Source organism: Lolium rigidum, chromosome 2, assembly GCF_022539505.1.
Source record: "Lolium rigidum isolate FL_2022 chromosome 2, APGP_CSIRO_Lrig_0.1, whole genome shotgun sequence".
Lineage (NCBI taxonomy): Eukaryota > Viridiplantae > Streptophyta > Magnoliopsida > Poales > Poaceae > Lolium > Lolium rigidum.
Genome location: NC_061509.1, coordinates 10,299,860 through 10,323,466, shown reverse-complemented (window position 1 = coordinate 10,323,466; position 23,607 = coordinate 10,299,860). Strand labels below are relative to the sequence as shown.

The 23,607-nt window shown below is 44.3% G+C and overlaps 2 protein-coding genes, 1 long non-coding RNA gene, 1 other non-coding gene and 1 pseudogene across 6 annotated transcripts; 2 read left to right on the top strand and 3 right to left on the bottom strand.

Annotated features, from left to right (window-relative positions):
• Positions 1 to 1,347: 1,347 nt before the first annotated feature.
• Positions 1,348 to 1,545, bottom strand: LOC124693876. Its single transcript, XR_007000322.1, has one exon. It is a non-coding gene; the product is annotated as a U2 spliceosomal RNA (small nuclear RNA).
• A 2,791-nt stretch (positions 1,546 to 4,336) lies between these two features.
• LOC124691274 (histone H4) lies at positions 4,337 to 4,708 on the top strand. 2 transcript variants are annotated; one of them, XM_047224550.1, is made up of 2 exons: positions 4,337 to 4,381; positions 4,433 to 4,708. In XM_047224550.1, the coding sequence occupies exons 1-2, from the start codon at positions 4,337 to 4,339 to the stop codon at positions 4,646 to 4,648; spliced, it is 261 nt and encodes an 86-aa protein (XP_047080506.1). In that variant the 3' UTR covers positions 4,649 to 4,708. The 2 variants fall into 2 exon arrangements, with proteins under 2 accessions (XP_047080506.1, XP_047080505.1); XM_047224549.1 differs by having other exon boundaries at positions 4,337 to 4,708.
• A 3,782-nt stretch (positions 4,709 to 8,490) lies between these two features.
• LOC124691272 (berberine bridge enzyme-like Cyn d 4) lies at positions 8,491 to 10,100 on the bottom strand. The gene has a single exon (XM_047224548.1). The coding sequence runs from the start codon at positions 10,057 to 10,059 to the stop codon at positions 8,491 to 8,493; it is 1,569 nt and encodes a 522-aa protein (XP_047080504.1). The 5' UTR covers positions 10,060 to 10,100.
• Positions 10,101 to 14,341: 4,241 nt separating this feature from the next.
• Positions 14,342 to 19,944, top strand: LOC124691276. Of its 2 annotated transcripts, XR_006998890.1 has the most exons (8): positions 14,342 to 14,434; positions 14,678 to 14,789; positions 15,594 to 15,709; positions 17,181 to 17,310; positions 17,429 to 17,589; positions 18,372 to 18,473; positions 19,268 to 19,488; positions 19,842 to 19,944. It is a non-coding gene; the product is annotated as an uncharacterized LOC124691276 (long non-coding RNA). The 2 variants fall into 2 exon arrangements; XR_006998891.1 differs by lacking the exons at positions 19,268 to 19,488; positions 19,842 to 19,944 and having other exon boundaries at positions 18,372 to 18,475.
• Positions 19,945 to 22,751: 2,807 nt separating this feature from the next.
• Positions 22,752 to 22,870, bottom strand: LOC124693992 (annotated as a pseudogene).
• Between the last annotated feature and the right edge of the window lie 737 nt (positions 22,871 to 23,607).

Below are 23,607 nucleotides of genomic sequence, written 5' to 3'. Positions count from 1 at the left end.
GCCGGCCGTTCCGCATTGATCAAATCCGTCATCGCCTCGCAAGCCATCTACCACTTGACACCCCTATCCATCCCGATGGAAACTATCTCCTTCATCAACAAGATTGAAAGAGCCTTCCTTTGGTCGGCGAAAGAGCACACTACGGGTGCAAAATGTAAAGTAAATTGGGAGATTGTTTGTCGCCCAAAGAAGTTTGGTGGCCTTGACATCCTCCATACCGGAAAATTTGCAACGGCACTACGTCTTCGGTGGCCTTGGTTGGAATGGAAAGACCCCAACAAAATTTGGATTGGCTCCGGTAACCCATGCTCCGAACAAGATATGGAGCTCTTCTACGCCGCCACCACAATCACGGTTGGCAATGGGTCCAAAACACCGTTTTGGTTTGCTCCTTGGCTTGAGGGGAAAAAGCCTATTGAGGTCACACCGCTTATTTTCGCCTCTTCAAAGCGAAAAAATTGGAAGGTGGCACAAGCTCTTCATGACAATGCTTGGGTGAATAAAGTTGCGTTTGGGGAAGACTTTACTTTCGAGCACCTTGCCCAATTCATTGATCTTTGGACTCTCATTCAAAATTTCAACCTCAATGAAAACGTGGAGGATGATATCTCATGGAAGCTCACCGAGAGTGGACACTACACCACCAAGTCCGCCTACAATTTACAATTCATGGGACTCACCTACTCAAGCTTATACAAGTCAATGTGGAAGATGTGGGCACCTCCCAAGATTAAGTTGTTCATTTGACTTGTCTATCAAAATAGAATTTGGACCGCCGACCGTTTGGCCAAGCGGGGTTGGCCAAATTGTGGAACTTGTCCGCTTTGCAACCAATGCCTTGAATCCGTCGACCACCTTCTTGTCCATTGTCGCGTCTCCTTGCGTCTTTGGGACAAGGCTAAACAGAGTTTTGATATTCATTCTATTAATACAAACGCTTGGGCGGGCCTAACCTTCACGGAATGGTGGACTTTGATATCATCGGGCCAAAACCGCAAGGGGATAACATCGCTTTCCATGCTCATTATTTGGGAGATTTGGAACGAGAGAAATGATAGGGTCTTCAAGAACAAGCGTGCCACATCGCAAATCATCTTCGAGAGGATCACAAAAGAGGCAAAGCTTTGGGTTCTAGCCGATGCTAAGAATTTGAATCAATTGATGCCGCGACAGTAATTGTAATAATTATTGAACATTTTACTTTCTTCTAAACTCCTTCTTAATCAATGAATGGGCAAAGCTTTTGCCCTCGTTCTCAAAAAAAAAAAATTAGCTTACTATGAACAGGCGAACTAACCTAGCAAACTTGACCGTGACCGTGAATAAAATTCTTTGATTTAGATTTGGTTGGGGTGCGCCAGGCACCGGGCAGTAGTGCAACGCCCGGGCGACACATGAGAGGCCCAGCAGCAAGCTACTGTGGTGGCCCCTCCCCCACAAAAAATAAATTTAATATCGTTGTGGACCAATGGCCCACATATCAGATATTAAACTGATAAGAACAGATACTACACTTGATCTTAGCCAAAAGGCCGAGAAAGGTATGATTTGCTTAGTAGCCCTCCGCTTCTTTTTATAGCCTCGCTCGACCGCCTGTTCTCTCCCCGGCAGCGAGGTGGGACTAAAACCAAAGGAGCAGCACTGCAGCGCTTGACGCTTGAGCAGACCGCCTCTGTTATTTCCTTTCGTCAGGGAGCTTCGAAGCCCAGCATTAAATCAGCAGCCCATATGCCTGGACGGCCCAGTAAAGGTTCGTTCCAATTTCCCGTTGAGTTTCCTGGTGTTCTTTCTCAGAACAAAAATTGAGAAGGGACAGAGTCGAGCTGGAAATTATCGCGCTATGAGCCCGTACATAGGGATCGGTCCAGCCTGAAGATGTACGAACTACCACTCTACGTCTCTACTAGTAGCATCCTTCAGCTGTTGAGGTGCTAGTACAAATACAAAGGTACACGGTACCATATACTACCATGAACAAGCTGTCCTCTTGTTAGTACCGTATTGCTTTCTAATTTGGTGGAGAACCCGGTTAAAGAATCACTGGACCAGACAATTTCTTTATTCAATCTTTTCTCCTTTACCTATGTGGCCTTCGAGCCATGGGGATGCGGTGGATCGCGGCTCTCGTCGGTGGGAGGGCTCCACCCCTTTTTTGTGGGCTCCGTTCTTCGTTTTTAGGGTCAAAGTTTGTAGGGCGGCGTTTAGGTGGTGGTGGCGTCGCCTCGTGCACCCCGGCTTCGAGAACTGTGTTCCAGCTCAGTGGCAAGGCAAGGCGAGTGCGCAACTGCGCAACCAGCCCACCCGGGTTCGAATCCCCATCTCGCGGTAATTTCGCGGGAGGGGCGAACTTTAATCGGATTATCATCCTAGTGTCCATCTGCGGGGAGAGTCTCATTTCTATCTAACAACGTATAGCCAACGGGGCAGTGTTGCCATCCCTAATTGTGAAGTTTTTTCGCTACTATCATCTTAAGTTATGCCATCAAGGTTGTTATGTAAGACCTGGTCACGTGTCTTGTTTGTAATATTTGTATTCAATGTTCTAATGGATGTTGTAATTGATACCAATTTAGGTATGCTTTCACGGCGCATAAATTATGGGTTCATGAATATGAATGCATAACAATTGTTTTGTACAACTACTTCGGGCCCCACATTTGTGATAGTTATGCTGCCAAACAAAACCGTGAAGTGATGTGCATATCTCAGATGTGTCATTTCTGCACTGAGATACTCGACATGGTTAGTGTTCACCATTGCTTGTAGCTGTTATTACTGCTTGAGAATCCAATTGCCTTAGACCAAACCAAGTACTCGGTAGGGCTAATTGTAAGCTCGCAGCTGTACTTGCGAAAAGAGATAGAACCGTCTTGCTATGACTCACCGATGGAAAAATAAACTAGAATCCACTATGAGGAGAAGTTTTGAAGTGAATAAAAGCACCAAATTTGGAGAGGATTGCATAATTGGAGAGATTTCTAGAATTGGAGCAAAGTCCCGATCGCGACCGTTACAATTGCTACAACTTTCCACGATATGTCTGCAAATATTTTCTTCATTGATCCAACTTTTTTATAGTTGTGGGCAGATTTGTAGCCGTGTGCAAAAAGAGTACACACTTTGGTTCTATGTTTAAGTGCAAGCTGGGTCAAATTAAACTATTTTTTGACACTTATTTACACTAAATATTTATACTTATTTGTACAACATATAGCTTATAAATATAATAGGTTGTTTTTTCCCACCGACTCTAGTATACAAGGTAGCATATATACAACGAAAACTTCACTCTTTATGCGATAAAATATGTTATCTTTTCAAGTTTTGTTTGGACCATCTTGGTAAAATCAAATCGTTGAAAATTAGAACTTATTCATACACTTAATAATTAGTGCCACTTATTCATACAATTTATCATTGTTCGTGTTTATTTTGCTGTATTTAAATATCTTGATAAAAGTCTTAACTATCTAAGTGTACCAAAAGTGTGATGCTGGATATTTGTAGAGTAGAATTATCAAGCTTAGTTGCAACCAACATAAAATTCTAGAACCCCCGAGGTGCCCTTTTATTTAAGACATCCATGATGTATAATCATCTAGAGTGCACGGTCATGTAACCGCAATGTCCCCAACAAGCATGGAGCAAAACCCAAAAATTCGTTTCAAAGCACGGGCTATATGCAGCCTAATATTTTTCAAAATTCAGAAACCTGACTTAGAAAATATCGAATTTTGCGTTCTTCAACACACCTAGATCTGCACTTTTGTCATTTTTGCGGAGCCTAAAATACAAGATGTTTTGTCATGAAAAACTGCACACAGGTAGAATATGACGCTATCTATATCCACTTTATCTTTTTGAAAATTTTAAAACTCTGAATATGAATTTTAAAGTTTGAAAAAAGGGGCTACTTGTAGGGACCCACTTGTAGCCATGCTCCAAAAGAGGCACCCTCCTTGAAACCGCGCTAGCAAACCAATTTCATCACGGCCACACAAGTTCTCGGAACCCCGCTCAAAATCGATCCAGAATCTACCGGGCCATTGACCCACCCAACCGAGACGCAAAGCCTTTCTGCATTCCCAAAGAAACACACCTCCCCGCCACGTCACCGATCCGCGCCACCACTCCTCGCCCATTCCCCACCATCCGTCCCCATCCAACGGCTCACGCCAGTCGTCACGCGGATCGCCCTCTCTCCTGCGCCCAAACCCCGCAGCTATAAATTCCCCCACGCCCACGCTCCACCACCATCCACAACCATCCACCTCATCCCACCAGCAACACCCACCCACGAGTCAAACTCGCCGGAGAAAACCGAAACTCACCGGAGATGTCGGGCCGCGGCAAGGGAGGCAAGGGGCTGGGCAAGGGCGGCGCCAAGCGCCACCGGAAGGTGCTCCGGGACAACATCCAGGGCATAACCAAGCCGGCCATCCGCCGCCTGGCGCGCCGTGGCGGCGTCAAGCGCATCTCGGGGCTCATCTACGAGGAGACCCGCGGCGTGCTCAAGATCTTCCTCGAGAACGTCATCCGCGACGCCGTCACCTACACCGAGCACGCCAGGCGCAAGACAGTCACCGCCATGGACGTCGTCTACGCGCTCAAGCGGCAGGGACGCACGCTCTACGGATTCGGCGGTTAGGAAGGCCAGATTTAGAAAGCTACCTAGCCTCTGTTTAGGGTTCATGGTCTGTTGTGGAGTAGTAGTTGCAGTATCTTGCTGTTCGTTGGCTCTGGGGTGACTGTAAGACTGTTGATTTGGTAGAATGGAATCGAAATTTACCTAGTTCACCCCTCTACTACAATCTCTTAGATCTGTTCATATGAGTATGCAAGATGTTGGGCTTCAATGTTTAGGTTCGGCTACAATATTATGTGTTTCACCCTTTTCTTCTGCAATATCTTAGATCTGTCCATATGAGTGTGATGGCTCAGCAATCTGGCATGCAATTACTGGTTCTCTGGCTCTGTATTTACTGTCCCCAAATCAATCGTGTTGGGTTTCAGTGTTTCGATTCAATCTTTTTTTGTGTAAGCCCACCACAATCTGATTCAAAACTCAATTCGAATTCCCTCTGAAATAGGGATTACCTGCAGGGACTGATCGACCTGCTAGAGGAACTCGACTGTGTTGGTTGGCATTGATTCAGCCGTGTCTAGGTAAGAGCTCCCCTACCATCTAGAATTGGCCAATTCATTGACCAAAATGTGGCATAAATTCCAGGTTCCGTGGGGAGGGGTAAGTCTTAATTGGCTAAAGACATCGCGATGGAGGCTGACTCCAATCTTCTTCAGGTGATTCCTTCACGCCACTTCAGTTCACTTTCTTGTACTTCCAGTCTTGTGTTCCCAGTTCTAACAGAGGCTCATTGAATTAAGCATTCTGTTCCATAAAATATTAATTTCACAATTCTTAGTGATTCCCCTATGAAAATTAATTCATATTTTTCCACAGTTTTGTGTGGATCCTCATGCAACATCAGGATTACTTAACGTAATCTTGCGTTTTTATTGAGTTACTATATGATACAGTCTTCCTTAGGATAGGCAGTGCTGATTTAGTGCCAAAGCTTGAATCATTCTGATTTTCTTCTCTGCTACTGTATGCCATCACCTTCTGCTACTTCGACTAATGTCCTCCGAACTAAAACTGTGGTGTATCTTCATGGGATCTGCTTTTCAAGTGAATGGGAGAAAGTGAAAAACTGGTTGGAAAACTGTTGAAAATGGCTCATGAAAATCCTCCCTCCATCATCTTCATCGATGCAATCGGTTCTTTGTCTAGCCAATGCGCATAAAGTAATGAAAGGGAATCTTCTAGGCAGGTCAAAACGAAGCTATTAGTCTTAATGGAGGCAACTTCTTTAGACATTGTAGTGCACCTGCCAGTTTCTTCATTTTCCTGGGAAAATTGCAGGAGCGTTGTACTTTGATTAATTATATTATATTACAGTGAGACCCAGATTATTAAGATAAAACCAATCCACACGCACATCTTTTATCTTCATATTTTAATATATGCAAAGCAACTGCCATCGATCACAATTTTTTCAACACTGACTAAACATTTTTTTTGCTGTGCTCATAATATTACAGGGTGTTGGCCATAATGAAGACAACATCCTCGTTCCTGCTGCTACTAACATTACATATGCTTTGGATCAGGTAGAGAACATTTATCAATTATTCATCTAATTGAATTGTGCATCTTTCTCTGAAGATACTTAACTTGTGTATCTGTGTTGTGTTATTTTAACAGAGCTATAGTATTAAACATGCCATAGTTGTACCCCAGTCTGTGTGGTGACGTTTCAAACAAACACACCTGCATTTCACTTCCCTGACCTTACACAGTTACACATATCGAAGGTAATGAACTGGCAAAAGAAAAATATCAGTTAACTCTGCTCCACGTTGACATTGCTACTAACTTCTGTTACCCTTGACCTCTGACATTGATGTCCTGAATTTTCAACAGACCCATGTGATCTTACTAGGTGATAATGTTGATTGCTACAGAAGTTCAAGCGGCGCATCTTGCCGCGGTGTCGAGGTAAATTCATCCTAGAGATCCTTTTTTGCAAACCAAGTGATACTTCACAGCCTCCAATTAGATGGCCAGTCATGGGAGCTCAGAACATATTCTGCGGTGATTCTTGGGTTGCTGTCACATGGCTGAAGATCTTCAGCGCATCCGATTGTGTAATTCTATTGTAATTTATTATTTCACCACTATTGTTTTCCTGCTCCTTATTCTTAGACTTCTTTTTTTGGAAAGGCTTTACGCCTTAATCTATTCTTGGACTTCTTTATGCAACAGGGCAATGTTAGCATGTACTACTAGTTTAAAAGATTTGAGGGCTCCTGAGACTAGAGAAGGGGTAAAAACCTGAGTATACAAGTACTATTCAGTTTACTGACTCTGTCAACATTTAAGCATTAGTGCCATTTGCAATGTTATGTACCTGCATGCATTACTCACTCCAGTCACAGATATAAGACAATTGGACATTTTTTCTAAAAGCGTATACTTTTATTGAATAGCAACTGTTAATGGAAAAGCTCGGAGCAGAGCTCTGCTCAGTAACATTTGAAGATGTCCCCTTTGTTTCTTGATCAAAATTTCATGACTGATTCATGGTTTTTGCATATTTAATAGTTCTCCGTATCTGCTCATGGCTATCTAACACGAGTTTACGTCTCTTTTAGTTTACATATATTACACTATGCACACATAGTTGTAATCTTTGTGCAAGTTCTCTGTAACAGGAATCAATGTATGTAACCCGATTCATTTGAGAAATGTATTACCGATTCATTTGAGATTATAGCGAACCTAATGAACAATGTAATGCAAAATGTTCTTTTCTGGGAGGTGATGGAATCCAAAATGTCTAGCTTCTGTACTTTGGGAGTTCTCACTCTGGCTTTTTCTTTAGTCTTTGATTTTTGTAATTTTTTGCATCCTTCTCACTGCATTTCTTTAGAGATTCTTCTTTGAGCATATATGCAGAAATCCTTGAGTGAAGTTCTCATCGACCACAGTGGCTGATTGATCCCATGGTTGCATATTCTGTGAAATGTTGGCAGTGACTTACTTGCCCAAGGTTTTCATATGTTTTCTTCTAGATGTTAGCATACTCCAATTATTACGTTCCAAGTTCTAGGAAACTTCATGTTGATCTTAGCCAGTATATTATTGGCATTCCTTCCGATCCATATTAATTGTCGCTGATTTAGTATAATTGTACTAAATTAGGGACACTTAATATTAAATTGAAAGGAGTACTAATCAACACAATATTCATGCTGTCAGACTTCAAGATTTGTGGTTGACATTTCCTTTTGTTCATTAGCTATCCATGACAATTTTCTTTTATCCACAAGCAGAACCCTGTATATATATATTCTGGTCCTATTTGTTGCCTTTGTAATTATGTAAGTGTGTGGTTTTAGTATGGTGTCAATGCATCTCTTTTCATAGAATTAAACCATGGAGTTCTTTTAATTGCCCTCATTCGAAGTTTTTTTGCGCCTAGTAAAACACACAACATGCGACAACTGGCCCTATCATAAGCATGAGCATCGTCAGCAACATGTATGTGGCAATCCAGTTGAACACACTTTATTTAGAAAAGTAAACTGCCTTGCAACTTTACGAGCAATTGTTCGACCAGCAATTATTAAACTATGGAGTTCAACTGACAATTTCATAGAATTATTAAACTATGGAGTTCATTGAATTATTAAACTATGGAGTTCATTGAATTGCCCTCATTCAAAGTTTCTTTTGCTCCTAGTAAAACACACAACATGCCACAACTAGGCCTATCATAAGCATGAGTATCATCACCAGCATGCATGCGGCAATCCAGTCGAATACATAGTTTATTCAGAAAAGCAAACTGCCTTGCAAATTGACGAGGAGCAATTGTAATTGTTTGCATCGAACGAATTAATCGGGTCTCTGGCATGCAGCTAGCTCTAGAGCAACGGCGGGATGCTCTGCTCGTTTCTGAAGTAGTCTGTCGGATCCACCGCCGCTTTCACCGTCGCGAGCCTGCGGTAGTTGCTCATGAAGTACCGCTCGCCCCAGACCTCGCCGCCGTCGAAAGTGCTCACGTCGTCCACCACCACGTTCTGGCCGATGTCCAGGTCCCGGAAGTTGACGTACGCCCGCCTCGGGTTCGTGCTCACGTGCTGCCCCATGAAGTCGTAGAAGTCGTCCAGCCAGGCCGCCGGCGGTGCCGTGCCGCCGCCGCCCTGCCAGAACACGAGGTACTGGATGATGTAGAGCACGCCGTTCCGGTGCGGGTACGGCGTCGCGTCGGCGGGGACTCTGTCCATGAACCCGCCGTGGGGCTCCAGCATGATGTACCTGGAGCCGCTCGTGTTGAACCAGGAGAAGATGTCGTTCCAGGCGGCCTTGGAGATGGGCCGCCGAACGTAGTCGGACTTGCCCTTGTTGGAGAAGTTCAGGCTGCTGGTCCTGTTCAGGAGCACCTCCTCCGGCGTGCCGATGTTGGCCAAGGTGGTGAAGGACAATGCCGCGGACTCGAGCCAGGTCATGGACCGGCAGTCGGCGCTCGTCATGCCGAGCTCCGGGAACCGACGGCCCATCGTGGCCACGAGCGAGCTGCACGTGCCGAGGTACACGGCCAGGAACAGGGCTTCCTGCCCCTGCACTTTGACCCTGATGGCGAGGTCGTCAGGGAGTGATGGCCCCACAACTTGCCATCTGGTGAGGATGTCGATGGCGCCCTGGTCAAGCGTCTTCCCGATGCTGAACACGGTCACCGTCGGTGGGACCTGCACGAGCTGGATCTTCCACGAGAGCACGACGCCGAAGCTCTCGCCCCCGCCGCCTCGGATGGCCCAGAAGAGGTCCTCCCCCATGCCGTCCCTGTCCAGGAGATCCCCGTTGGCGTTGACCATCCTGGCGTCCAGGACATTGTCGATGGAGAGGCCGTATTTGCGCATCATCATCCCGATGCCCCCGCCGCTGAACTGGCCGCCCACGCCGACGGTCGGGCACTCGCCGGCCGGGAACGCGACCCGCGAGTTGTTCCTCGCGATGGCGTAGTAGAGCTCCCCGAGGGTCGCGCCGGAGTCGACCCAAGCCGTGGACTCGGAACGGTTGACGCTTACGGAGCGGAGGCTGGCAAGGTCGAGCACCCCGAACACCTCGTCGGGCCGTGGCGACCGGTAGGACAGACCCTCGTAGTCGTGGCCGCCGCTGCGCACGCGGAGGCGCACGCCGTGCCGGCGGCCGCAGAGCACGGCGGCCTGGACGTGGCGGGCGTCGGTCGGCGTCACGATGCAGAGCGGCCTCGCCGTGGCGTTGGTGAAGAACCTGGGGTTCTTGATGGAGGAGGCCAGCACGTCGGTGAAGTTGCTGGAGCTCTGCTCGTAGACGAGCTCGCTAGGGATCTTCTCCCGTAGGCATTGGATGAACTCAGCAGGATCAGGGTAAGGTGGGGAAGGGAGCGAGATGAGGTACCAGGAGAAGCAGCTCAGGAGTAACGAGAGTAGGCGTTTGAGCATAGCCATCATCTCATATTCTCATTTGCTTGTGGCAGCGAGAGAGCTGTGCTTAAACTGGCAGAGCACAGATGCAAGTCAACGTAATTATTTGTTTTGCGGTACCAAACTGGCCGGTACGAAAGATGGTTAAGACGATTCTCCATTTCGAAAAAGTGAAAAAGACGCATCTACTCCTCCGGATGACCGATCGCATCGCTCGCGTCCTCCTCTTTCGCTGCCCGCCACTGGCAGTGTGAAGTGAAATGCGCGGCGCGAGTTGGTCCTTTTCGAGTCGCCCCGCTCAAGACGAACAGAGCGGATCGAAGACGTCATGGTGCAGCGCGTCAATGGGAGTAGAGCACACGGATGGGGCACCCCATTCATACCCACCCATCCCAACCGTTGGATCTTCGATGTCGACCCATCCATCCATCCATCCAACCAACCCCAGAACCCACAAAGGCAGAAACCCTAGCCCCTCTCCTCTCTTCCTCAATCCACTCCACACGCGGCGGCGGCGCCCAAAACAACCAAACCACGGCCAGATCCGGCGGCGTCGAGGCGGGCTCGCTCGCCGGAGCGCGCGTGCATCCATCCCTGCGCGCCGCTCCGTCGACCTTGCCTCGCCGCGTCGCGCCACCGCCGGAGGGGCTGCTGCCCATCACCACGCACGCACGGACCTCAAGATGACGCCCATCCACCACAAGACGCTGGCCGCCGGATCCCCTTCCCCGCCGCCGTCGTCCTACCCCTACCCCACGTAAGGGACCAACCAACGTGAGCAACCTCCTCTCTCCACTCCCTCACATCAAACGAATCTCAAATCCAACCCAACCCGACCGAATCAATCAATCTTGCAGCCCAACGACCCTAGGTAGACTTGGAAACAAAAAATGTAGTAGTTTATTTTCAAACCTACTGCAGTCCGGTTTTGGATCTTGGGAGACAGCAGCAGCAGCTGCTGCCCTCCGTACGTACATCCTTTCATGCGTGGCCTGCTTCTAATTCGGTTTCGAATCAGTTTTCCTCACTCAAAAGTTTTATTTCGCTGCGGGGATAGTTAGCCATCCTGCAGGGATTCTATTTTTTTCGCTGCGCCAAACTAGTCACAACAGCTACAAGGTTTACATCGATTGGGATTAATAAGCATACGAGTGTGCTGATTTCATTTCAGGGATTAAGGGCTTCATTTAACATGCTCTACCAATTTAAGGTTCATTACAGAATTTATTTACTCTTCCACTTCATATCTAACCAACGCAATTGTCTCATCAGGTTCCTGCTCCGGTGCTTGTGCTTGTGCTGCTGATGATGGCCGCAGCCTCCGTCAAGAACGACCCGTATTAAGGTGCATCCCGCTGCCTTATCTCATAAATTCGTGATTCCTAATTTAGCATGCTTGGTTGGAGTGTTTTGTTTTGGTAACCTCAAGTTTTTCATTGATCTCCTCTGGAATAATTGGTGTATGATTAACTAACGGTAGTTGATGATCTTCTTATTGAATGACATCAATTAGAATCTGCTAGTGTATGTGAAGGGTAGACGTGTAGTTGTCATGCTTCTGGTGTTTATGGTCTTTATATGTGATCTCTCCAGGAGCTCCTTATCCATGCCTATTATTGTAATTAATTACTTACTGTTCTAGTTGATTGTTTGATCAAACTTCTTGGTCAGGTTCACATGAGTACTTGATATGCTACTGATTTAACTTGCTGTCCTATATTTGTTTATGCTATTGTTGAGTTCTGAATATGGAGTGTTCCTTATAGCTTAATAATTACTTCCTCCTCTCGGAAGCTGTGGACAAAAACGAGTAAAACTGATAGGTGCATCTCGCTGCCTTTCAATAATAATTTTCTGCTGTTTTGGCGGCCTATGCATTACAATCGCCAGTGATTGCGATTTAGCTTGTGTTTTTTTACTTGCTTCTCTTCTAATTTCTCTCTTTGTTTGCCATCACAGATCAATATGGAGCGTGCCTTATAGATGAATAATTGGCTGCGAGATTCAGGGCAGTTACTCGGACAGTGCCGGAGGCAAGAACGACTTGTTGTAAGTTGCGTTCTGCAGCCTTCTCTGATAAATTCGTGATATTTGGGCTGCCACACAATTGCTGCTGCAGTGAAAGGTTCCAATAATTGTTGGACCCTGACAATTGCTAATTTATCTTGTGTTCTGGTTTGAGCTAGTTTAGCCTGATTAAAGGTGACTACACCAAATGTCTCCAGCGTACACTTCTCATTAGAATTCTTACTATGTAATTCTCGTGAGGATCATGTTGTAACTGCAACGATGCTTGTATCGACTCATCAAGCTTTTCATCATGTAATAACTGCAAGTATAAGCTTTCCAGTTTATATTTTAGCACCGGAATTGACTCTCGACTTGACTCAGGTTCCTGTCTGTTCCGCTGCTTATGGGTGCTGTTCATCGGAGCCTCTGTCTGCGAGGCCGAGCTGCCCCTGTTTTCTTCCACTGGGACCGCGACAACCATCCGAAGGTCTTTCCTTCTCTCTCAGTTACTATCTTCTCTCTTTGGACTGTGCCATGTATGCTTGCATGGAAATGAGCTTCCATTTTTGTTTACACAAATGCAATCTCCTGCTTCTAATTTGGCCTGGCTCGACTTTTTTCTCACCCAAGAAGGGTTTTCCGACCACGAGTATACCATCCTAAAATGCTTCAAAATGTTGTTTCCTGGTCCTAAATAAATAATAATTCCACATCCTGAATTTCCAATTCAAAAGCTTTATCATGCCTCCTCAACTGCGTCACCACATATATATGCTCGTAAATAAATTATCATTATGTGATTATAAAGGCTAGATCTAATGCATTCGCCCTACACTTCTAAAGAGAAGAATTCTTTTATGTAATTCTTGTGACTGCAACTGCAACGATGCTTGTAATTGACTCCTCAAGCTTTTCATGTAATAATTGCAATAACTGCAACAATGCTTTTAATCGTCCAGCTGCCTTCTCTGATAAATTTTTGATATTTTGGTTCCCACACGAACACAATTGCTGCTACACAGAAAGGTTCCAGCAATCGTTGGACCTGACAATTGCTAATTTAGCTTGCTTGGTTGGAGTGTTTTGTTTCGGTTACCTCAAGTTCATTGATTTTTTCTGGTAAAATGGGTGTATGCTTAATTAACGGTTGTTGATGATCTTCTTATAGAAGGAAATTAATTAATATCTGCTAGTGTTTCGTGAAGTACATATGTGTAGTTCTTATGCTTCCGGTGGGTATATATGAGCTCTCGAGCAGCTCCTTATCCATACCTATTAATGTTATTAATTCCTTACTATTCTAATTGATTGTTCGATCAACTTCTTGGTCAAGTTCACATGAGTACTTGACATGCTACTTATTTTACATGATGTCCTGTATTTTTTTATCCTATTGTTGATTTCTGAATATGGAGTGTGCCTTATACCTGAATAATTGACAGCAGGTTCAGGAGGACTTCCTCCTCTCGGATGCTGGGGACAACAACGGGTACAACAGTTAGGTGCATCTCGCTGCATTTCAATAATAATTTTGTGCTGCTTTGGCTGCCCATGTACTGCAATCGTTTTAGCTTTTTTTTACTGCATTTCAGTTTATGATTCTCTGTGATGATAAAATGCTGCATTTTCGTTTTTGTGTAGTGCGAGAACCCCAGCTACCTTAGTACGGTGGAATAGACTAAAGCGGCAGCGATGGCAATGATCCACAGCTCCAGTTTCAGGAGAGCGGCTTTGTCCACTTCGATTACGTCGGAGACAAGAACGACTCCTAGTAAGGTGCATCCTGCTGCCTTCTCTGATCAATTTGTGATATTTTTGCTGCCACGCAGTTGTTGCTGCAGAGAAAGGTTCGAGCTAGTTTGGACCTGACCATTGCTAATTTACTTTGCTGGGTTGGAGTGTTTAGTTGTGGTAACCTGAAGTTTACAACTGTCTTAAAAGCGGGTTCTACAACTGTCATTCATATGATGTGGTCTGATTTTAAATAGCTGAGACATGAGATGGTTGTATTTAAGCTTTGCTGGCATATGTTGCAATTATAGGGCATACAAGTATTGAAGTACATTCCGATTCCTTTTTTTCCCCATGCATGTTGCTGCACTTGTGCTTTCAGGTCATATTTCAACAGCCTTATAAAGCATATAAGTATTGAAATATATTCTGTATTGCAATTATAGACCAAACGGAATGGATGAGCATCTCTCGTGTGCATAGGTGGCGGTGGCTGCATATCAAATAAACATGCTGATTTTTTGGTGGTTCTTATGAATCAACACAGCTGACAGCTTGTATTGTTTTCAGGTTCAGAACATACAGGGGTTGAATAGCACCAAGCTGGGCGTACCAGGAGGCTGGATTCGAGGGTGGACCAGGACTCCACTTGTGCTTTCAGGTCTCTGATTTTGCTGCATGCATAGGGCTGCTCTTGTGATTCTTCTCTTTTTTCCTTTTAAATGTATAATCGTCTGTATGTGCAGTCTCTGGAAGTATATATACAAGATTGCCCAAACTTGTATATTTCTTGCCTTCTTTTTTTATGGAGAACGACATCTTAACAGTAGCACAAATGTTTCTAGACGCATTGATTAAATTACTAGTATTCAGTTCTAATCATCCTCTTCATTTTTCATCACAGACTTTCTTGCTGCCACTTGTCCTTACTATTGGAGGGTGCCTTGGAGCTGCAAAGTAGGCAGGTTCGGGATGACTTCCTTCAGTAGGACGCTGCTGGGGACAAGAACGACTAGGTGCCTCATGCCTCCCTTTTACCTTGTAACAGCACACAAGGTTGAGTATTTGGTTTAGGTTTTATCTAGTTCATTGATCTCTATTGGTGAATAAACGGGACTGTTTCTGCTCAGGTTTATGTGCTACATTAGCAAAATTTATCTATCTAGTAAACGAGGATCCAGATACTGATGAAGGTTTAGTAATTTTTTATATTATAGTCTTAGATTGCTCAATTAATGGCAGCACCTAGATTGATGTCCTCGTGTCATTAATATATCTACACTCTTTTTTAGTTCATCCCGAATCAAATGGGTTCAACCGCAAGACAAGACAGTATCAAGAGTGTTTCTAGATATACATCAACACTTTGATTTTTCTCTTCTAATTATTCTCTTAGTTGATGTGACAGTGTAACCTGAAGTTCGCTAGGTTAGAGTGTTTAGTTGATGTGACAGTGTAACCTGAAGTTTAGCAACTGTCTTATGACAGTGTCTTAAAGCGGGTTCTACAAATGTCATATTCATATGCTGATGGTCGGATTTTAAATAGCTGAGACATGAGATGATTGTATTTAAGCTTAGCTGGCATATATTGCAATTGTAGGGCATAGAGGTATTGAAGTACATTCTGATTGCTTTTTTTCTTTCTCATGCATGTTGCTGCACTGCTGCACCTATTTCAAATATCTTATAAATCATATAAGTATTGAAGTACATTCTATATTGCAATTATAGACCAAACCGAATGGATGAGCATCTCTCGTCTTTTTTTTTTGGTGCTGCTTATGAATCAACACAGATGACAAATCTTGTTGCTTTCAGGTTCAGATCATACCGGGGTTGAATAGCACCAAGCTGGGCGTACCAGGAGGCGGTGTTGGACGGTGTACCAGGACTCCACTTGTCCTTTCAGGTCTCTGATTTTGCTGCATGCATAGGTCTGCTGTTATGATTCTTCTCCTTTTCTTTTTAAATGTATAGTCTGATGTATGCATAGTCTCTGGAAGTATATACAAGATTGCTCAAACTTGTATATTTCTTGCCTTCTTTTTTCATGGAGAACGACATCTTAATCCAAGGCTTGCAACTTTTCTAAATGAGTAGCTGTTTCTTGGAAGGCAAACAAGGTTTTGATCAACAGATCTTTGTTTTTTCATCTTCAGCGTGCATCCGGTTAACTTTGAAGGAATATGTTGACACATGAAATTTTTCCAGGACCTGGGTAGTAATTCAGGATTAGTAACGTTGTAGATAATATTTCAGGAGTATGAATGTCCTTGTTTCGTGAATACATGGTTTTAGTTTGTTCCCAATCAAATCGGTGAAAGCAAGACATCTCAGTGGCACGAGTATTTCTTGACACTTTGATTCAATTAGCACTACCAGTAGTATTCAGTTCTATTCATCCTCTTCATTTGTCATCACAGAATTTCTTGCTGCCTCTTGTCCTTACCATGGGTTTTTTAAGGTGTTGCTTAAGTGTCTAGAGCCGGCAAGACATTGCTCTGGCCGATTTTGGATGCCATGGACAGGTCAAAGCGGGAAACTGAGCAGGCGAGCAGGAACACAGAAATTGGGGCGGGATGGGAGTGATATTGTGAGGCCAGAGAGAGGACAAAGAGAAGGGGGGAGTGGAACATGCTGAAATTGGGGGCCAGAGAGAGGGGAACAGACTAGTCACAAAATCGAAATGATAGAGAGAGAGCTGAATGAGTGAATTAAAATAGCCAGCTGCTTGTGCATCCAATTAAAATAGTTATCTGCTGGAATTTGGAGGTTATCTACGTGTCATGTTGTGTGGTTAAAATAGTTTATGCTTGTCTTTGTTAGCTACATGAATAAGATGCCACCTCGCTTCGTGCTTTGAGGGCCTAGGCGTCGAGGGGCCTCCCCTGCTCCTGAAACAGCCTAGACGCCTTAAAAACCTTGGTCCTTACTATTGGATGGTGCCTTAGAGCTGCAAAATAGGGGGGGGGGGGGGGGGCAGGATGACTTTCTCCACTAGGACACTGTTGGGTACGAGAATGACTAGGTGCCTCCTGCCTGCTTTTTACCTTGTAACAACGGACAAGGTTGAGTATTTGGTTTACGTGTTCTTAAGTTCATTGATCTCTTTTGGTGAATCGATGGGAATGTTTCTGCTTAGGTGTAGCGAAATTTGTCTATCTAGTAAACGAGGATAGGATACACTGATAAAAGTGTAGTACTTTTGTAGATAAGTCTTAGATTGCTCAATTATTGGCAGCCCCTACATTTATATTCTTGTATCATCAATATGTACACTCTTTTTTAGTTTATCCTGATTCAAATGGGTTCAACTGCAAGCCAAGGCAGTAGCACGAGTCTTTCTAGATACATCAATGCTTTTGAGTTTTCTCTTCTAATTATTCTCTTCATTTGTGATTACAGATTTTCTTGCCGCCACTTATCCTGAATATGGATGGTGCCTTGGAGCTGGAAAATGGGTGGCTGGGCTGCTGCTATTGCTGCTTAGGCTCTCATACGATGGACTTAGACTGCTGACCACCGACACATGGCGGTGAGACTCACATCCTCCTGGACCTGTCTGGATCCGTTTTGCTGATTAAGAGGCTGTGGATTCTTCATTTTCTTTGTGGCGAAATGTAACCCTAGTTTCACTTGTCTGCTCTCTGTAGAAAGTTCATGATTGGGTGCAGTTGTGCTGGTAGGCCCCAATGTCGGCGGCAGCATTGATGGCGCCGTGCATGAAGTTTCAGTAGGGCGCCTGGGTACATGATGGTGACTTCCTCCTCCACTAGGACGCATGCTGCCACCTAGGACAAGAACGAACCACTAGGTGCCTCCCGCTGCCTGCCTTGCACAATCGTTTGCTTGTGAATTTACCTTGTTGTTTGCAGGTTCTGTTGAGTGTATGGTTTTGATATACTTAAGTTTCATGCACCTACATAATTGGCATGTGGATGTGGATGGTATTGCTGGCAATGAAAGTTGACTGTAAAGCAATCTCGATTTTTTTTTACTGAAAAGGTCTTTGTTTGTCAGCCTGATATATACAGTTTTTTGAAGTAGTTGACATAAAGTTTGTCATCCTTTTATCATATAGTGGCGATAAGATATCATGGATTGTTTGTCTTGAAATTTCTATGCATTTGTTGTCTGTTTATACTATGGTGTTTGCTGGCTAGCATTCTGGTTGCATTAACCAAGCTGCTCTATTACTTGTTTGAGATACATATTCGAAAGCGCATGTATATTGCAATACTGAGAAGTGAGCACCTTTCTGTGTTCAGCAGAAATTATTCTTTTGTATATTTATATTCAAATTTAACCAATTTGTAAAAAAAACGCACCTTGGTGAGAAGTGTTCACCAGATAGGTTCGTCCGTGAAGACATTTTGGTATGCCTACCTTGGTGAATATGATGGTATGGGGTGCCAAAGAGAAATGTGACAACTAGTTCTTGGTTGAATTTCCTCCACAGGAGCTTCTTGCTCCCTAATAGCAATAGTTGGTGATAATTCGATGCACTATTTTAATAGTTTTGTGTGCATGTACATCTTCCAGGTACGAGTTTCTGAAACAATGGGAAGCTTCAACCTGACTGTATTTTCCATGCAGGCTCATACTTTCAAGCGTCCGCCATGAAGCAGCATTAGTTTAGAGATCCCTAGGGAGAACAGGGCAAGGATGAACAGGCTCTAGCAGACCTTCGCTAGCACGGTATAGTTGTATCCCAAGTATATTGACTAGACGCTTTGACATCTGCTTGTTGATTGGGTCCTGCATCTTGACCTCTAATTATTTTGGCTGGAAGTTTTCTTGTGCAATGTAGATGGTACTACTGGCAATGAGAGTTGACTGAAAAGCAATCTCTATTTTTCTTTGACTGAAAAGTTCTTTGTTTGGCTGCCTGATATATACAAGTACCGTTTGGTTTATTTAAGTAGTTGACATGAAGTCTGTCATCCTTTTTGCATATAGTGGCGATAAGATATCATGGATTGTTTGTACTTATATTTATATGCATTTCTTGTCCTTTTATACTATGGTGTTTGCTGGCTAGCTTTTTGGCTGCATTAGTTTCTTTATGTAGAATTAACCCTGATGCGTATGTATAAAGCTGTCAGCTTATAGCTTTATAAAGTGGTACTATTGGTTTCTCTTTCTCTCTTGGTGCCTCCCCTATTTTCGTTTTGCTTTTATTTTGGTATGCCAAGTATCTATTTTGGCTGGGCTGGGCTTATGGGCTGATTCCACATTGTGGGCTTGATGATTGGAACGAAATGGCCTTATTGCCATGTGGCTTGGCTTTGGAAATTCGATTTATTTTGGAATCTTGGCATAACATGGTTTAGTTGGATTCCAACATAAAAACTAAACCTCAATCTATTTTCAAGCGTTACCTTTGTGTAATCTGAAGCGTAGTTTTAGTTTAGAGGGGTCAATGGTTGTTTACTTTGTTGCTGGTTAAACCTTGACCGAATTTCTTGTCTGTGTTTTATTATGGCTTTCAGGTGAAGAAGAAAAGACATCCATGCAGTTTTGTACCAGTAGAAGTCAAGTCCCAAGATAATTTACCCTCTCGATATCAAGAAGTAGGCTGAAAGGAGACGATGTCAGAGCTGGCCGTAGGCAGCAACGCCATTGGTTTGAGGCTAGAGTTGGTTGAGGCCCACTTGGAGAAGCGGTGCGAGTCAGCCATCGTGCTGGTCCTCATTACGAGAGCACTAACAAGGTACTGGGTTTATAGTTATGCTAATTTGGTCATGTGGTATGTATTCTAGCAATTGAGGTGGCCACTTTGTGGTGATTTAGATGATTCGTGTGTTTTTATTAATTGGTATTCCATTAATGGTGTCCTTTTCGATTCCTACAAGTATTTGTCCTTACTCCGTCATGTTCTATAAACTGGCCATCGAACCATGATGCCAATCATCTCGTTTTCTATAAGTTCACATGAACCGGCCATCAAACCATGCTTCTGGTGATGCATGTGGTTATTTGTAGGATCTGTAATTGCCTCTGTTTTGCGTTTCTTAGTCTCTCCCGGTTTGTGCCACATGATAATATGTTCATATGTTCTTTCAGGGCCCTTTCGATGCCCACATGGTGGTGGTGGTGAAGCAGTTCACGTGGGAGGGAGTGTAGGGAACGAACGCGTTCCTGGTGGAGGTGTAGATGCAGACGGTGCCACCCACCCAAACCTTGCCAGCCTGGTCGGGATGAGAGGTTGCTGTACTTGCAGTTCCGCATCCAGGAGAGACATCTCTTTTGGTGAGTTCTTCTCACAAGTCAGACTTGTTGTTTGTTCTAGTTCATGTGTCTGCAATTCAGTCTGGTTATGGGCGTACCGGGGTTGTTTACTTTGTTGCTGGCTAAACCTTGACTGAATTTCTTGTCTGTTTTTTATGGCTTTCAGGTGAAGAAGAAATGACCAAGTACTTATCCATGCAGTTCTGTACCAGTAGAAGTTAAGTCCCAAGATAATTTACCCTCTCGACATCAAGTAGGCTGAAAGGAGAGGACGTCAGAGCTGGGCGAAGGCAGCAACATCATTGGTTTGAGGCTGGAGTTGGTTGAGGCCCACTTGGAGAAGCGGTGCGAGTCCACTTTGGTCATGTGGTATGTATTCTAGCAATTGAGGTGGCGACTTTGTGGTGATTTAGATTATTTGTGTGTTTATGGTAATTGTTATTCCATTCATGGTGTCCTTTTCGATTCCTACAAGTATTTGTCCTTACTCTGTAATGTTCTATAAACTGGCCATCGAACCATGCTACCAATCATCTTGTTTTCTATAAGTTCACATGAAATGGCCATGAAACCATGCTTCTGGTGATGCATGTGGTGTTTTGTAGGATCTGTAATTGCCACTATTTTGTGTTTCTTAGTCTCCTGGTTTCTGCCACATGATAATATGTTCATATGTTCTTTCAGGGCGTTGGTGAAGCAGTTCGCGTGGGAGGGAGTGTAGGGAAGGAAAGAGTTCCTGGTGGAGGTGGAGATGCAGATGGTGCTCACCCACCCAAACCTTGTCAGCCTAGTCGGGATGAGAGGTTCTTTGTGAGAGTACTTGCAGTTCTGCATCCAGGAGAGACATCTTTTTTTTGGTTAGTTCTTCTCACAAGTCAGACTTGCTGTTTGTTCTAGTTCATATGTCTGCAATGCAGTCCGGTTATGGAGTTGATATGAATCTATCTCTGTTTTACCAGGTTAAACATCCATGTTGAAATGTTTTTGCTTTTCCTGTACCTTATGCATGTGATAGCCCTTCATACCAGTAATGCGTTTTTTCGGATAAAGAACTCAGCTTTGTGAAGTTTTTTTTTTCTCTTATTCATTGTAAATAGATATTTGTGTAGAAAATGAAAGGGGAAAAGAAATGTGAGCTCAGTATATGTGGCGAAATCTATGTTTTATCAAAGAAACAGAAAAAAGACGATTGGTATATGTTCGTCTCCTTTTGAGCTGTTGGTCTAAGCCTGCTGCTATTTAATTCTAAACGCCACTAGTTGGTACCCAGTGGTCTTTAGGGTGGGATGGCGCCATTTATTTGACATTGTTCTAGTTCAAGCTATTATGGGATGAGGTGGAAACAGAATCTCACTACCCGTGTGTGGTCTGTTTTCGTGCAGGTCATACCGGACAAGTCGAGCTTCTACTTCAAGTGGTAGTGGCTGGGACTTGGTACATGGAGCTGCCGTGGTGCTTCCGAAGGCTAAGAAGTCCAACTACCGTCTTTGCTAGGGAGCTTCATACCTGCCAAATCGTGTCTGAAGCTGCAAAAAGGAAAATTGTCTTCGTGCCTACTAGGACTGCGACGTGAAAAGCATAGGTGGGTGATAGGTGAAGAGAAAGCTAGCTTTGGCTGTTTGTAGCTCTGCGATTGCATTACTTTATGAACTTAGCTAGCTGGTGTTGATGGTATCTTGTTGAAGATTGTGGGCAACGAGTTGGGTTGGTTGATGTTCTTGATGTGCATATGTACTCATGGGCAGTGAGTCAATGAGATGTATGTGATGGTCACAGTTTGCTCACCTCCCTATGCAATACACTCGTTGGACTTTGTTATGAGTTTTTCTACAGGCTGAGCGTGATATTTACTGTATATTGGTATCAGCTACTTGACCTTTCGGCAGTGACATGTTTTATCATCTTATATTGTTGCTTGGCATATCTTGAATTTGAAACTGGCATAGCTTGGCATAGCTTGGCATATCAATGACGCGTTGTATGGTTGTTTAGGCCCAAAACGAAATTGAAATCCCTGAAAATAGTTCCAAGTGAAAGAAAAACCAAGAGAGATGCACATTTGTCTCTCATGTAAAGCTACTCATGTTTTTTGACCTATTTTTGGGGTAAGAAATGAATAAATCTGGTAGTTCCTTTTGATCTTCCATAATATATAATATATTGCAAAGCCATTCTATATAAGGCTATACTAAATAAATTTTGTATCCAAATGAGACAAAAGAGCACGTTCTAATCTTTTGAAAAAAATTGCGTGATAGTGGAAATATGTACTATGCATTGCGGTTTCTTGCCTGTCCAGCTCTAAATGAGATACGCTAGCTACGCTAGCTACCTACATGTCTAGAATGCTTGCAGAGATTCTCTCATCAGTTCGGTTGAATACCGGAGCATGCACATCCTTCGCATGCCAATGCCATGTCACCAATCCATGGCACATTCCATCCGACCCATTCATCCTTGCTACCTGCTTCCATGGCACATCCATCTCAGCCATTCATCTTTGCTAGCTGCTCCCAGCAAAGCACCTCTGTTATCTCCTTCAACCTCCCTCAACCTTCTCTCTATAAATACAAGAGGGGTGGAGCGACCGCGTGCGGCTTGCGCGTGCGACCGACTTAGACTTTGACGAGGAGGAGGAGGATTCGAGGACGAGCTCTTTGTCAATGGAGAGTCCATACTTGCGCATCATCATCCCGATGCCTCCGCCGCTGAACTGGCCGCCCACGCCGACGGTCGGGCCAAAACACGAGGTACTGGATGATGTACACCACGCCGTTCCGGTGCGGGTACGGCGTCGCGTCAGCGGGGACGAGGAGGAGAACAGATACTACACTTGATCTTAGCCAAAAGGCCGAGAAAGGTATGATTTGCAATGCAGCCCTGCCCCTCCTTTTATAGGTCGCTCCACCGCCTGTTCTCTCCCAGGCAGCGAGGTGGGACTAAACCAACGAGGAGCAGCAGCTTGACGCTTGAGCAGACCCGCCTCTGTGCTTCCGTTCCATTTGTGAGAGATCCGAAGCCCAGCAAGGAAACAGCAGCCCATATGCCTGGTCGGGCCAAGACTGGTTCTTTCCAATTTCCCATTAATTTCCCTGCGGTTCTTTCTCCACACAAAAAATTAAGAGATGATTAGTGGTTGACCGAGCCGAGCTGGGAATTAGCGCACCACCAGTAGCGATCCGTCTAGCCTGACGATGCACGAACAGTTGTTGAGGTGTAGCACCAGTGTGTCCCGATCTAGCCGGTGCTCGATCCCACGCATGAACAAACTATTTTCTTGTTAGCATTAATTTTCTAATTTCATGGAGAACTTAGTTAAAAAATCAGTAGACCAAACAGTTTCTGTAATCGGTTCAATCTTCTTCATTTGACGAATCTGCGACTGCAACACCAAAATTGGTTCCCAAATAAAGGGCAGGTAGCACGCAGTAGGTAATAGGAAAAAGTATGCAAGCTATAAAGTGGCTCAATGGATCATTTACCCAAGCAACAAGTACGCATGTTCTTCTTCGAAATAGGCTTTCACCCCGCTATATTAATAAAGCAATCACACGATACAACTGCTACTGCATCAGCACAATCAAACCGCCAAAAGAAAACA